General features: G+C 42.4%; 1 protein-coding gene across 2 annotated transcripts in view; it reads right to left on the bottom strand.

Moving 5' to 3' along the window:
• The window catches only part of LOC122562819 (protein HIRA), a 107495-nt gene that overhangs the window by 18678 nt on the left and 71954 nt on the right, over nucleotides 1–16863 (bottom strand). For both annotated transcript variants that reach the window (XM_043716069.1, XM_043716067.1), the window contains exons 15-19: nucleotides 13815–13985; nucleotides 11524–11728; nucleotides 9194–9292; nucleotides 8526–8674; nucleotides 2734–2895 (exon numbers count right to left, since the gene is read on the bottom strand). In XM_043716069.1, coding sequence (XP_043572004.1) covers nucleotides 2734–2895; nucleotides 8526–8674; nucleotides 9194–9292; nucleotides 11524–11728; nucleotides 13815–13985 — 786 coding nt within the window. The remainder of the gene's footprint in view (nucleotides 1–2733; nucleotides 2896–8525; nucleotides 8675–9193; nucleotides 9293–11523; nucleotides 11729–13814; nucleotides 13986–16863) is intronic.

The raw sequence follows: 16863 nt of genomic DNA, 5'->3' as shown, positions 1-16863 counted from the left end.
CACCTGTTCCCTGGATGCTGCCTGACCTGCTGCGCTTTTCCAGCAACACATTTTCAGCTCTGATCACCCTACTCCGACCTATCACCCTCACCTTGACCTCTTTCCACCTATCACATTTCCAACTCCCCTCCTCCAAGTCCCTCCTCCCTACCTTTTATCTTCTCCTGCTGAACACTCTCTGCTCATTCCTGAAGAAGGGCCTGTGCCCGAAACGTCGAATCTCCTGTTCCCTGGATGCTGCCTGACCTGCTGTGCTGTTCCAGCAATAAAGTTTCAACTTTGATCTCCAGCATCTGCAGACCTCACTTTCTCCTACCTTGTTCTCTGCTTTGTTCCTGTCTGCCCTGACTGTTTGACTTGCTCCTTTTCCCAACTGTACCAGTCTCAGATTGATCTCTTTCCTCACTATCTCCTTGGGTCCCACTCACCCAAGTTTAAATCCTTCAGAGCAGCTCTCAAAAATCTCCCTGCCAAAATATTAGCCCTCTTCCAATTCAGGTGCTTCTTGTACAGGTCACTTCTACCCTAGAAGCGATTCCAATGATCCAAATATATAAACCCTTCTCCCATGCATCAGCTCTTCAGGCACATATTTATCTGCTTTATCCTCCTATTGCTACTGTCACCCGTTCACAGCACTGGGAGTAATCCAGATATTACTCCCCTCGTGCACCTCCTTTTAAATTCCTGCCTAAGGTCTATATTCTCCCTTCAGAATTTCATCCTTTTCCCTTCCTGTGTTATTAGTTCTAACATATACAATGACCTCCTGTTGGTCTCTCTCCCCTTTGAGAACATTCTGCACCCCCAACTCAGATATCCTTGACCCTGGCACCAGGGAGGCAACACATCATTCTGATTTTTTGCTGCTGGCTGTAGAAACATCTGTCTGTCCTGTGACTAGCGAGTTCCCTATCACAATCAATCGCTTGGACCCCAATGTAGCCCTCATTGGAGCCATTCTCAGTACCAGAAATTTGGCTGTTTGTGCTACATTTCCGAGAGTGCAATACCCCTTACATTTTCCATAACATCTCACTTGTTTGAGATGGGAATAGCCATAGGAGACTCCTGCACTACCTGCCCACCCCGCTTACCTTTTCTGGAGTTGACTCATTTGCCTGACTGTACCTGCAGCTTTTCTCTTTTCCTATAACTGCCATCCGTCACACCCCCTAGCTCTTGTATATTCGTTATTGCCTCTAACTGCCGCTCCAACTGATCCATGCGATCTGACAGGATTCAAAATCAAAGACACTTCTATTGCTCATTTTTGGAGTGGAAGGCAGTGCCGATTCGGATACCCCAGGAATCAGGGCTCATCTATACATAATCAATGATTTGGATGAGAGATTCAACCATAATATTTCCACAGCTGTTGATGACATAAAGCTAGGTGGGATGTAAGTGGTGAGGAGGATGTAAAGAGGCTTCAGTGATTTAGACAAATTGATTGAGTAGGAAAATGCTTGGAAGATGCTGTATAATGAGGATAATATGAAATTATCCACCTCAGTAGGAAAAAAAAACAAAGGCAGAATACTAATGAAATAGTAATAGTTTGAGAAATGTAGATGTACAAAGGCAATTGGGTGTCCTGGTCATCATCTGGTCACAGAATGCAAGTATGCAGGTACCGCAAGCAATTAGGAAACTAAATGGCCTATATTTCAAAAGGGTTTGTATAAAGGACCAAGGAAGTCTTACTGCAGCTGTACCTTGATGAGACCATACTTAGAGTAATGCGTGCAGTTTTGGTCTCTTTACCTAAGAAAAGGTGTACTGGCTAAAGAGGGAGTGCAGCAAAGGTTCACGATTACTGGATTGGCAGATTTGGCATAGGAGAAGAGTTTAAGTTAACTGGGCATGTAACTTGTTTTGAAGATTGAAAGGGGTTCTCATAGAAATATGTAAGCTTCTGACAGGGCTGGATAGACTGGACGAAGGATGATGATTCCGCTGGTCAGGGGGCCCAGAATAAGGGGTTACAGTCTCAGGATACACCTTAATCCTATCACAGGCCATTTGAGACTGAGATGAGGACAAATTTCTTCATTCAGAGGATGTTGAACCTGTGGAATTCTCTATCACAGAAGGCTGTGGATGCTAAGTCACTGAATACATTTAAGAAAGAAATTGATAGATTTCATAGAATCCCTACAGTGTGGAAAAAAGTAATTTGGCCCAACAAGTCCACACCGACCCTCCGAAGAGTAACCCACCCAGACCCATTCCCTACCCTATTACTCTACATTTACCCCTGACTAATGCACCTAACCTACACAATTCTGATCACTATGGTCAATTTAGCATGGCCAATTCACCTAACCTGCACATTTTTGGACTGTGGGAGGAAACCAGAGCACCCCAAGGAAACCCATGTAGGTACAAGGCAGCATGTGCAAACTCCACACAGACAGACAGTCACCCAAGGCTGGAATCGAACTAAGGTCCCTGGCGCTATGAGGCAGCAGTGCTAACCACTGAGCCATGGAAGGATGGAAAGAGGGAGGGAAGGAAAAGAGAGAAGGCATGCGAGAGAAAGAGAAAGCGAGAGATAAATCCACCTCCCCCACTCCACACACACACATACACTATTTTATATTCTTCAGCACAATTTACATGCCTAAACCATTGATTGATTCCATACCACATATATCCTCACACTCTTTATTCTGTGATCAATTTAGATGGACATTTTTGATATTATTTTTTCCAGTGATAAGCACTTACCAGACAGAAAGTGTAGCAGTAGCCAACAGAGCCATCACAAAGTGGCTTGCACAATGCAGTGTAGAGATGGGCGACTGTAGAAGGATAGCAGGGAGCAGCCGTCGCCCACTTGCTGAAAACACAGAGACTGTCCGCTCCTCACAAGCCACACTGACAAGGTCACTACAAAAGGGGCAAAATGGATCAGGATGAGACCTATTGAAACTCTTCATCAATTAGAGTTAACAGCATCAAGGTTAGGGTGGGAGTAGGGAGACATACAGAAACCACAGCTCACCAACAGGGGGCTGTGGAGAAATTGCACTGATGGGGAGAAACCAGAGCCTGACACCAACAGGGTGGATTTTGTTTGAGAGAGGAGTTTCTCCAACCATCAGAATTTCCAATAAAGAAACTGACTTTAATTAAACACCACAATAATCCATTACTGTGAGGGACATAATCTGTAATGTTGCTGTGTAACCAATAGCTGCAGGGAGCTGGGTGGCTGAACCAAAGCACTCTATCTCAAGACTATGGCTTCAAGTCAACATTGGGGAAAATTTTTTTTAATAAACCTCTACCCGCTTCCAATGTTGCCCAGAATTCAGCAATAATTTCAAATCTGAGAGAGGAAGCAATGGCTGGTACGGGGGACTGCTACAATAATAGACACACTCCTCAGTTGAGAAACTGACCTAGGACATTGTAGAGAATGGGAAATGCCCCCAAATTTGCATAGGAAAGGGCAGGTGCAGAGTAAGTAATTTCCTCTTCTGTCCCATAAACATCCCCTCCCACATCTGGATCAGTTTCAGAATTCAGCTCTCTTCATTGACAGAGGGTTGCAAAAGCTGATTAGCTGCATTTCACTTTCATAAGCACAGAAAAACATATTCAATTTTTCCAAAGTACAGATGATTATTTGGAGAATTTTTAAAAAATTAAAAAACATGAAGGTACTATGGAGCTGATTAACAATGAAAATGGAAATCATCCTGTGGAAGCAGAGGGCACGACTGAGGGATTAATTAAGTACTTTATATCTGCATTCATTATCAAAGAAGATAATTAAGTTAATGTCATAATAGGAGCCAGCGGTAATAGATACTGGAGAGAAAGGTAATGCTAAAAATATTGGCATCATTATAGTTTAATAAGCTATTATCTAATTGGGATGCCCCCTATGGCACTGAAGTAAACTCATGTTAGATAACTGAAGCAGGACCACAATTGATCACAGTCTTTCAATCCTCCTTGGATAACAGAGTGGTGCCAGATGACTGGGGTGGGATGCAAATTTTATACACTGCTCAATAAAGATTGGAGAGGGACAAACCTGGCAATTGCAGGTCAATCAATCTAACATCAATATTGGCAAAATCATCCAGAGTAACATCAATTCTCCCTTTGAGAATCAGCCATTCAAAGGGTCAGCCAGCACAGATAAGGCAAACCGTATCTGATAAGTGACTTCAAGGTTCAGGTCTCTGAATACAGGAGCCACCTACACTGAACAATGTTGGCAATGTGCCAATTTGTTTGTTACTCAGGGATTGGTATTTTCACTACTTGCAAATGATGAGTCAAATAGTACATCACATCATTGTTAATTAGAGAATTAAGTGCCAGGACTTTTGACGAAATGCCACAAAAATCAACAAAATTAGTGGTCTTTGACATCATTAAACGTAAAGCATGTCATCAAGAAACTCAGCAGATCTGGCAGCATCTGTACAGGGAGAAAGCATCTGTACATTTGGCAGCATCTGTACATTTCAAGCCTGGAATGACTTTTCAGAACCAATATCCTGTTTCTCTCTCCACACATGCTGCCAGACCTGGCGTTCTCTGCATTTGTTTCACATTTCTAGCATTCGCAATATTGTGTTTTTATTAAAATCTGTTATCTATGGCTCATTGTACGTATACGCTCCAGGAGTGATATTCACAGTAGCATTCTATTTTCCCTCCTGTAAATTTTTTTAGTTCACTTGTAGGATGTGGGAGTTGCTGGCTGGACCAGCATTTATTGCCTATGATTAGTTGCCCTTGAGAAGGTGCTGAGGAGCTACCTTTGTGAACCACTGGAGTCAATGTTCTGTCGGTAGATCTACAAAGCCATTTAGTACAGAATGCCACGATTTTGACCCAGCAGCCATGAAGGAACAGCAATATGTTCCTAAGTCAGGATGGTGAGCAACTTCGAAGGGTACCTTCCGGTCAATGTATGTGCTGCCCTTGTCCTTCTAGATTAAAAGTGGTCATGGGTTTGGAAGATAATGCCGAAGTGACACTGGTGAATTTCTGCAGTGAATCTGTGATGAGTGTTGGTGGTGGAAGGATTGGATGTTTGTAGATGTTTTTCCAATCAAATGGGTTGCTTTGTCCTGAATGGAGTCAAATTTGTGTCATTGCAGTTGTACGTATTGAGGCAAATGGTGAGTATTCCATCACACTCCTGACTTGGGTCTTGTAGATGGTGTACAGGATGAGAGCCATGTGGTGAGATACTTACTGGAGTATCCCTAGCTTCTGTAACTAGCTTTTGTACCACTGTATTTGTGGGTAGACAAGCCGGAGGCTGGAAGAACATAAGCCAGGCAGCATCAGGAGGTGAAGTCAATGTTTCAGGTGTAACCCTTCTTCAGGAGTGGGGGTCGGTGTAAGGGGAGTTGCAAATAAAGGGGGTGGGGGGGGGCAGCAGGGTGGTGAAGCGGGGATAGGTGAAGACAGGTAGAGGGTACAAGCTGGTTGGTCGATGGGATGAATGAGTCCGATTGGTGGTAACTATGAAGGGTCGATGACAGGAATGGAAGGTGGGTGGAAAGGGAGTCAGGTGATGGGATGGGAGGTTATTTGAAATTGGAGAACTCAATGTAGAGTCTTCCGGGCTGTAGGCGCCCAAGCGGAAGATAAGGTGTTGTTCCTCCAATTTGCGGTTTGATTTGTTGTGGCAATGAAGGAGACCAAGGGTGGTCATGTCAGAAAGGGAATGGGAAGGGCAATTAAAATGGGTGGCGATTGGGAGGTCAGGTCGGCCCCTGCAATCCTGGCTGAGAAGCTCAGCAAAATGTTCCCTTAGTTTACATTCGGTCTCCCCAATGTAGAGAAGACCACATCACGTGCACCAAATACAGTAAACTAGGTTGGGCGAGAGGCAGGTGAACCTCTGTCTCACCTGGAAGGACTGTTGGGGCCCTAGATGGAGGTGTGCCAGCAGGTTTTGTATCTTTTACAGTTGCAGGGGAAGGTACCTGGGAGTTAGGGGGTTTGGTGATGAGAGTGGCACAACAAAGGATTGGCGATGGGAATGGTCCTTGCGGAAGGCAGACCAGGATGGGGAAGGGAAGATGTTTTTAGTGATGGGGTCTAGTTGGAGTTGGCAGAAATGTTTAAGGATGATACTTTGGATGTGGGTTGATATGTGAGGACAAGACGGACCCTTGCATTTGTTGGGGGTGGGGGTTAGAGCAGAGGAACAGGGAATGGAGACGGTGCCGCGGAGGGCTGTCTGGATGACAATGGGAGGAAAAGCACCTTGTTCAAAATAGGTGGAACATCTGGAATGCTTGGGAGTAGAATGTCTCCTCGTCCAAGCAGATGCGGTGAAAGAGTTGGGAGAACGGGATGAACTTCTTGCAGGATACTGGGTGGAGTAGGTGCAGTCCAGGTAGTTATAGGAGTCTGTGGGTTTGTAGTAAACATCCATCCGGAGATTGTCGCCAGACATGGAAAGGGAGAGGACAAGAAAGGGGAAGGGGGTGTCTGAGATAGACCAAATGAATTTAAGGGTGGGGTGGAAGTTGTGGGCGAAGTCTATGAACTGTTCCAGTTCAGCCTGGGTGTAGGATGCTGCACAGATGCAGTCATCAATGTAACGGCGAAGAGTTGGGGCACAGTGCCTGTGTAGGTACCGAAGAGGGACTGTTTGACATAGCCAAAGAGGCAGGCGTAGTTGAGGCCCATCCAAGTGCCCATGGTCACCCCTGATTTGGAGGAAAAGGGAGGAGTTAAAGGAAAAGTTATTTAGGGTGAGGACTAGTTAGGTGAGAAGGAGGAGGTTATCGGTGAAGGGGACTGGATGGGTCTATTGGAGAGGAAGAGGCTGAGGGCCTGAAAGCCATCCTTGTGCGGTATGGATGCGTATAAGGACTGCATGTTATTTATTTGTAGGGCAAGTCAAGTGTTTTTGCTTCAAATGATTTGCACAGCTTGGTGCACTATCATATGCCCATTTATATCTATCATTCAATCTTGAGTTCGAGAGAGTAAGTGTTTCTTTACTCACGATGCAAAACATTGAGGATGAAAGAATAGAAAGCAGTCAGTCACAAACCCTAATCTTGAAGATAATACAACAGTTGTATGTGTGAACTATCATAGAAATGATCAATATGAAACATGCATTTAGCCCTGCAGATTTCAACACATTGTAATGGATCGCTGCATGCGGACCAAAAATATTTACTGCAAAGTTTTCTGGAAGATTCCACCTGCTGAATAACGTTCTCTTAAATTATTCTGGACCTCTAAGAAACTCCACACAGTAAATCCGTTTTTATCTTTAAAATTCTACAGCTTCAAAGTCAGTACACGCATTTCGATACCATTTTGACCATTTATCACAGAATCATAAAACGAGAATATGTCCAGTCAGCCGTTCAGCGTGAAATAGTCTGTCAAAGGGGGAGTCAAGTTAGAGACACGAATTTTAAATTATCTTTGGTCTAAATTGAAAACATTTTCCTTCCTTGAATGAGCTCTTTCCACCTCATGCAAGTACCTTGAAGTATTACAGTAAATAGCTTCTCAACTTGAGTTGCAGTTGAAAAGCCATGAAGTTCAACTCCTCCACTCTCTAGCTCCTGTTGTGGCACTCAGCTCTATTCAAATGAAGTTTTTCAGATTGAAACCCACGCTTAATATAGCAGTGAGACAGAAAACCATGTGTCTGAGAACAAGTTAACTATTTGAATACCTGGCTTTTGGCAAGAGGGTTTACAAGTTAAATCTCTTTCCCAAAGCTGTATGTCACAAAAACTGTCAAGGAATGAGGAAAGAAAACCTACACACTTCTATGGGAAAAGTTACCTAAACGTGGAGAGACTGGGAAGGTGCCTGGTGGCAAACCACAGTCACAAGACAGCAAGTTATTTTTCTGCAATACATCATGGTAGACCTAGGCTAAATCACTTTGTGGCTGTCAACATTTACAATCAAGAGACAATTCACCACTTCTGCCCTCTCCACACACACATCTTAAATGCATTAATAAGTTCCAGTATCAGCCACGTGGAGACAGCTTTTTTTTTCAAAATACCCTCACAAAAAGAAATCTGAAACTAGCTACTATCCCCATTAATGGTCGTGCTAGTCACCCACAGTCTTAAAATTGTAAACCCCATATTATTACACCAATGATACATAATAATGGCAGTTTCATGGAAGTAACCGTGACTGACAAGATGAAAGAGCAACATTCATACATAGTTAAACTATTGAAACAAATGAATAAGGATTAGAAGCTTTACATATAGACACACACAGGGAGCCTATTACACTGCAACTCTTAGCAATATACATAAAGACCAGATATGCATATGTAACAAATCTAAATATTTCACTAACTTAAGCAGAACTATTAGATCAACAACTACTCCTGCAACCTTCATCAAGAAGTTTAACAGTGAATTAACCTGATGAATAACAAGACCAGTATTAGAATCAGCAACTTCCAGAATTCAACACCTACCAGTTCTAAAAGTCAATTCTCACGATTACAATCCGGCTTCTGTGAAGCTTATACTCACCAGCTTCCTGCAGCAGTGAGGATTCGACTGGTTAGTAGTGTGTCCCACTGCTTCCCTTCTCTCATGCACTTTAACCGGCTTAATTTCCACCCAGTTACTGTTGGAACTTCATTTTCCACCTCTATGTACATAGCTGGTTCAGTGCTTACCTTAAATCAAGCAAGGAAAAGGGACTTAGACTGCACACTCCACACAGTTTCTCTCAAGTCATTCTTAATCATGATTTCAACTGAACATCTCATCACTGATTTAACTTTTATAATTACAGAACAAATTTCATACGGAGGAATACAAGTAGAATGTGATATTGTTCACCTATTGCAAATAATTTTAAGGCTTTATACAATTTCCTTATCAATAAGTAGAGTTTACTGCGGAATGAATCAGACATTATCCTTTCACCTCCTGGACAGATGCTCAAATTCAGTTTTGACTGATAAGGGAAGAGAGAATTGCGTATACCTGCTGAGAGAGGTTTTCCCTAAGTAAGATAAATTTGGACAGCATAGCGTTAGCTCCACGATGATGGCATGCACTGCACTATCTGTAGTTCAGTCTTGATATTGCAATCTCATTCAGAGACCTTGTCCTGAAATGCTGTGCAGACCTGGCTCAGGGACACTCTAGAAAGTTGATGAAAGAATGCTGTTGCCAATGCTATTTCTTACCTGTATGTTAAAGGCTTTCTTTGGTGCCGGTGTTGGGAGTTTAAATACAACGAGGGGAGCTGAGACACGAGACACCTCCTTTTCTATTGACGGGATAGCCTGAAAAGAAAGAATGTTGAAATCATCTAAGTTAACATTCTCCACTTCCTGGAAAATATCAGGAACGTAAATTCATTTTTGCCTTCATGGACTTAATTGAGGGTAGCACATTGGCTCAGTAGTTAGCACTACTGCCTAACAGTGCTAGGGATCCAGGTTTGATTCTATCCTCGGACAACTGACTGTGTGAAGTTTGTACATTCTCCCCAAGTCTGCGTGGGTTTCCTCTGGGTGCTCTCGTTTCCTCCAGTAGTCCAAAAAAATGTAGGTTAGATGGATTGGCCATGCAAAATTGCCCATAGTGTCAGAGAAACGCAGGTGGATTAGCCATGGGAAATGCAGGGATAGAGGGATAGGGTAAGACCGGATAAGTGTAGGTGGGATGTTCTTTGGAGGGTCGGTGTGGACTCAATGGGCCTTGCCTGCTTCCATACGGTAGGGATGTACGACTAGTAGAATGGATCATTTTGTGTTTCCTGAGCATTCTCAGGTCGGGTCTGTCCAGTGCAGAGTAAACCTCTCTTTAAATTGTCCAAACATAACTCAATATTATCTGCAAAAAAAAAAGTACACCCACAGCACACAATTGGCTTCTGTGTGCCACAATGTGCCAGATTGTGCTATCAACCTACACCCAGTGAGAAATGGAATGAAATAAAACAAAGAACTGTGGATATTGGCAATCTGGAAAAAACAAGCAAAGAAAAGGGACTTAGACTGCACACTCCACACAATTTCTCTCAAGTCAAACAGAAACTGGCAGAGAAACTCAGCAAGTATGGCAGCTTCTGTGGAGATGTTCCGAGAATGGACCACAGGACACAAAACAGGAATGACACACTGGCCTCATTCCTGATGAAGGGCTTATGCCCGAAACAATTCTACTGCTCCTCGGATGCTACCTGACTGGCTGTGCTTTTCCTGCACCACACTCAAAACATTACCTCTGTTTTCTTTTGACCGATGCTGTCAGACCTGCCAAGTTTCTCCAAGCAACTGCTGTTCAAGAATTGGACTGACAAGATTAACACATTTACATTTGGTGCACAGGAAACATTTGCCTGAGGCACGGCATGCTTGAGTCAAACTCAGAGCGAACAATGCATGTCCAATCCCTCTCGACATCCTACTGCATACAATTGAGGCATAAGTATTTCCTGGCACTCATTAAACAAATTCAAACCATGACAAATAGTACCACTGTCTTGGGGATGCCTCAGGAGAGTTAAAGACTTAGGGAGCAAATCCTGACCAAAAAAAAAGGAGCAGAGTTCAAAGCAGATTGATGTACAAACCCCAGCTTTCTCGCAACCAAGTCAATATATTGCTTTGTGTTCCTTTGGGCCCCATCAGGGAAGTTCAGAGGGGGCAACCTGAATATCTAGGTGGCCCAGAGTGTCACAAATTCTGTCAAGGCAAAGTGCAACAGAGGAGGATGCTGTTATGAGTGTGCCAAGACTACTTGCTTAGCACAAAGGACAGATGATATAGGCTATTTACTGTTGGTGGCAGGGATCGAAAATTGCACTGAGACATGGTTCCTTTATATCATTGGGCCTGTGCTGAAGTTGCCATTCTGTAAATGTAAACAGCGATAGTTATTGTAGGATAATTGGCCTTGGGATTTCACAAGGCCCTTCCCTCTGACCAACACAGATGCCATTCAGGAGAGAGTATAACCAGGGAAGGGAGAGCTCTTGTGACTCAGTGGTAGCATCCCTAACTCTGAGCCAGGAAGCCTGGCTTCAAGTGAACACGATACCAGGACAGATGGTCGATGCAGATACAATAGCAACGTTTAAGAGACCTTTAGCTAGACACATGAACAGACAGAGAATATAGGGATACGGACCATGTGCAAGGAGATGGGATAAGTTTAGAATGGCATTATGGTCAGCATGGACATGCAAGTCCAAAGGGCCTGTTCATGTGCTGTACTGCTCTATGTCCCACCTGCTGCAGTGGTGTACAACAACATCTCTGAACAGGTGGATTACAAAATATCTACTTACAAGAGAGATATTTCCTCATCAAGAAATAATAAAGTCAAATTTAGCATCTCCACAGGCACCTTGACTAAGATCAGTTAGTTCAACAAAGATCTGGGACTGAACTTGTGTTAAGGATTACACTACACATGTGAAGCTAGACAGGCAGTCACAGAGAGAAGGGTGCATTTGCCCACAGAGTGAAGAATTATTGAGTTTTATTAGAGATTATCAGACCCATACCTGAGATGCTGTGGTTACTGGCGTGTGCTTTGTTTCTTTCCTTGGTCGGCCTTTCTTTTTCTTTTCCACAACTTCTCCCTCAGTGTCGTTCTTACGTTTAGACAGAGATGAGATTTTGGAAGCTGGAATTTTCTCTTCACTGTCACTGCTGCTCTCCTGAACCTCTCTAAGCTTCAAGTCTTTGGAGAGTATTTGCTCTTTATTCCTACACAGAGGGAACAGTGAGTTTTGAGAAGAGGGAATCATACCAGCTTTACCTTATTGTTGTGGTTCTGTTTGTCGAGGTGGGAATTTGTGTTGCAGACCTTTCATCTCCTGTCTTGGTGACATCCTCAGTACTTGGGAGCCTCCTGTGAAGCACTTCTGTGTGATCTTTCCTCCGGCATTTGTAGTGGTTTGTATCTGCCGCTTCCGGGTTGTCAGTTCCAGCTGTCCGTTGCAGTGGCCGGTATAATGGGTCCAGGTCGATGTGCTTATTGATTGAATCTGTGGATGAGTGCCATGCCTCTAGGAATTCCCTGGCTGTTCTCTGTTTGGCTTGTCCTATAAAAGTAGTGTTGTCCCAGTNNNGCCGGAGGAAAGATCACAGTCAGTCTGAGGATGTCACCTAGACAGGGGACGAAACGTCTGCAACACAAATTCCCAGCTCGGCGAACAGAACCACAACAATGAGCACCCGAGCTACAAATCTTCTCCCAAACTTTACCTTATTGTTTCACAAATGCTAAGTAATTCTCATTCCACACCACAGCATGTTTTAATAGAAAGCAATGTCAATTTCACAGAAAATTCCATCAACTGGCCATCTTGTCCAATATCAACTACAGCTCAGGGTAAAGCCATTGACATTATATTAACCTGGTGCTGGACAGGTACAATGAAGGAAAATGTAGTTTGGAATGAAGCCATCGAGCTCAGTGTCAAACTTTCTCGGAGAGTCCCAGGCATTGGAAACCAGCTACATTACACCTGCTTGACAATTTCCACCCCTGCGCACATTTTGGACCTCCAAAGGTTCGTGACATACATCTCCCAACTCAGGTCCAATCTCCAAGAATCTGGATCAGCATTCCAAATACATGGGCATGATGGACAAGTCCATGCTCAAAAATCCACAACGTATCCAGGAGCATCCACTTGTGGACTGATCAATCAGCGAAAAAGTCTCCCCACTGAATGAGTGGAAGTGAATGGTAAGGATCCCCTCATCCAATCACAGGCTGGTTCACTCTTGGGCGTGCTGATGATAGACTGTCTAGTGTAGTGACCTAACAGCAACAAATACAGGAGAGAAGCTTTGACTGGAGGAGTAATGGACAGTTGGAAAACCAAATGCTGACAGAGGGTGGAGGCCATAAGCTGGCCTCTTTCACCAAGGCTACAATGGTCATGGTGGCCAAGTGTTGCTTTTCTTCAGCAGATCCACGATTGAAGAGTGGAAAGATGGTGGTAGCAAGGGTTGAGGGGAATTAAGTGGTTGGGGAAAAGGGAGACTGCGAAGACTTCAGTTTCAAACTGTCAACAAAAGGAATACACAGCCAAGTAGCAGCTGGAAAAACGTATTATCATCAAAATAATTAATTATCTGCAAATGAATGTGGACTCTCTAGCTTTTGGCTCCTATTTCAGGAGCTACTCCATGAGAAAAATCTATAGTGAATTGCTGTTATAATGAACATTGTGTCAACTGTTAAATTTAAATCAGAGATGCAGACAGTGCAGCACCTGGTTAAAACATTTCAGCTTTGTGAATATGTAACCTTATCAGAAAGTGTGTTTTTGTGTTGAATTGTGTGTTGGTTATTTTGAAACAAAAAGCTATTGCTAATTTATGCCTATTGTCTTATGCTCATTTAAATACCATAAAAATAGTCGCTCTCCTTGTGTGTTATGGCTTTAAGTTAAATGGATGGTTAATAATTACTGAGGATACTAGTTAATTCTTCTGGCTCTGCTTTTTGGAACCCAAATACTGAAAAGCAATGATGGTACATGGCTGCAGCATGTAATAAGAGATAGCAAGAATGAACACATAGTCCCAGTAAAACCAAAAAGTAGCATCGAGAAAATCTCAACAGGAGCCCCCAAAAATTACTTTGGGCCCTGATCCAGATATTGGAAGTTCTGGGCCACTGCATACAGATATATCTGTCCATACAATGAAGCTGCGAAAAGTCACAACAACAGAGCCCTTATTGTACCAATTTTTCACCCATGTATACATTTTCATTCCTCCCTTCGCTGATTGAACTGGACCCATGCAATACACATACATGTTGCCTTGGCCATACCTTTCCAAGTCACTCTGTCTAGCGGCAGAAGAGATGGGAGCTGTTCCCGGAGTTGCTTTGGATCTTTCAGTGAACCTTGAATCTAGAGCTTTCATTGGTTCAATCCGTGAAGGTGAGGTCAGTAGTTGTGTGCTTGTAGGTATGGCAGTGGACGTACTCGTAATTGCAGGCCTGAGAAACAAAGACAAGACTGTACTGTGCAGATGTTGCTCTCAACTCTATTACAACTCAATAATTTACAGATACCCTTCATCATTTACAGGATTATTTGTCATGTAACAAATGCCATTTTCCCCTGCAATATATCAATAAATATAATATATTAGAGTATGATAACCACCACCAGAACCAAGTGTCTGAAATGAAAGAAATTACTAAAGACTGCTTAAAATATGGCAAGATTTTAAAAATAGTGCAAGGTTTTAGCATTACCATTTTACACTATCTTGCATTTGATCACCATTTTAGGTTCACTGTTGTTTTAACTTTCATTCTCGATCCCACATCCTGAAGGGGTTAAATTATGTTGAGACAACACATTTCTTCACCCAAATGAGTATCCATCACATGCAAATCCAGCTAGCTAGTGTTAATAAGGTGTTTGATTATAATTCCCAGTAGGTATCATTATATGTTAATCAAGACTTGGCCTTCCTGCACCCAGCTCAGGGATACCAAGGACAATCAGAAACCACTGGTAGAGATGAGCAAGGGCATTTGGCTCAGCTGCACATTCCAAAGTACAAGACTACCTGCTGAGGGATGCACTAAAGCTTGAGGCTGAGGTCTTCCTGCAGAAGTTAATTGGGGGTCTGTTCAGTTACCAGACCCTCCTTGTGCCTCAAGTGCATGTAAATATAGTATTGTACATGTAAGAGAAGTCTTTGTTTTGTTTGTTTAGAGTCTAACTATAATATTTGTTTGTTTCCTTGACATACTACTGTATGTACAGAACCGAACTGCATTTGTGACTGAGTATACGTAAAGATTTTTTTATTAATCAAGTATATTTTGAAGTTTAAAAAAAATGTGGCTCATCCTCACTCACCAATCCATAAAGATACTACAAACAAACTTTTGTACAAATTTGGGCTGGTCTCCATTATCAGCAACTTGCTTAATGTCATTTTAGGATAGGTTACTAGAGTAAAAGAACAATGAATATAGATGTAGCTAGTTATAGTTGCATTAAACCATACGTGTGCAAAGAACTTCTGACATTCGGGTTAAACGTATTCTCTCAGAGTTGAATCTTTTGTTATTACTTAATTTGAAATTTATCATTTATCTCAAATCCCACTTTGAAGGCACCTACGAGTGATCTACAATGATGGAACATGGAACATAATGTTTGACTGTCTCCACAGACACTAGAAAATATCACACAAGTGCCTCCATTCTCCAGCTGCAACAATGCAAGATGTTACGGCCTTCCAATTCACAATGAGGCAGAGAACAGGCTTAGCATCAATGGTAACACTCTAAACAAATCAGATGCTTAACAGGCTTGGGCACATAGTCTAAGCTATTACTCTAGAACAGTGCCCAATGTATTGCAATATGAGAAGGGCCATGTGAGATGTTGAACCATCTTCCCTCTCAAATGGATATGGGAAAATCCACACCATTATGTCAACAAAACAAAAGCATGGCAGTTTTAAAAAAATTCCTTAATGATCATTTGCTTTGAGCAATGGTAATGTATTTCATTGCCACAAATGGGATCTGTGTCCAATCAGTTCCATATTTCTGAAAATATAACCAGAACTTTCAAAAGTACTTCATTGGTGATAAAATATGTTGGGACAACCAAAGTTTGTGAAGGGTTCTTTGGAAGTGTCTGTAATTTTTTTTGGAAAATATTTTGGACAACACGGTAGCTCGGTGGTTAGCACTGCTGGCTCTCAGCGCCAGGGACATGAGTTCGACCGCACCATTGGGTGGCTGTCTATGAGTAGTTTGCACTTTCTCCCCATGTCTGCATTAGTTTCCTCCAGGTGCTCTAGTTTCTTCCACAATCCAAAGGTGCACAGGTTAGGTGGAATTCTCTCGTAGTGTCCAGTGGTGCGCAGTTTAGGTGGATAAGCCACGGAAAATGCAGGGTTAGAGGGATAGGGGTAGGGGCTGGGCCACAGTGGGATGCTCTTTGAAGGGTTGGCATGGACTCGATGGGCCAAAGTGCCTGCTTCCACACTGTGGGGATTCAATGATTTTGGCTATCCCCTTTGGCTCTCAACAATAATGAATGATGTGGAAATAGTAAAAGAGTTTAAAGCCAAGATTATGATGACCCATTTATAGAGGGTTTTTGTGCTCTAACTTAAACGTCAATTACAATTAACTGGCTATTACAGTCGGACATTTTCTTTCAGACTTCACAAAATATCTTGCTTTTTCTATTAGCTGTTGAGCTATGACTGACATGTATTAAGCAAGAGCATGATCCAAATATGCCAAATAATTACATGGAAAGGATATAGAAGCAACAAAATAACTTGAAAAATGTACAAGAAAAGAGAACCAAGCTGAACTTAAACATATTTGAAAAAGTAATAAATGATTAGACTGCCACCTAGTGTAACTCAGATAAAGTCAGTTAAAAGTGTTCAAAATGTATACTTGATACAAGGTTAAGGGCCTTGGTTTTCAGTTTGTAAAGCATGTAGGAATTGATGGATTGTATGCCAAGCAAGTGCAGCACAATGTGACTTGTGCAGAAAATTGTAGTTTGAAAATACTGATAAACAGCATAAGCACGAAAGGACATAGTCATAGTTTAATATGCAAAAGAATGTCACAGAGTAGAGAGAGGTTTTGAGAATTCTCAGTAATCTAAAAATTCCTTGGATCAATTTGCATTCTATTAAGCATTGATAAAACAGTAATGTTAGACATCAGAGTAGTGATAATGTTACTGAACTTGTAATCCCGAACACTGGGCTCACCAACACCTGTTCAAGGACAATCAGGGATGGACAGTAAATGCTTGTCCATTTACCATGAATTAATAATTTTTTTAAAAAAGTTCAAATCTCACCATAGTGACTGG

The sequence above is a fragment of the Chiloscyllium plagiosum genome, chromosome 25 (assembly GCF_004010195.1).
Source record: "Chiloscyllium plagiosum isolate BGI_BamShark_2017 chromosome 25, ASM401019v2, whole genome shotgun sequence".
NCBI classification, from domain to species: domain Eukaryota; kingdom Metazoa; phylum Chordata; class Chondrichthyes; order Orectolobiformes; family Hemiscylliidae; genus Chiloscyllium; species Chiloscyllium plagiosum.
Note: the sequence above shows the minus strand (reverse complement) of the source record. Positions and strands in the feature narration are given on the sequence as shown.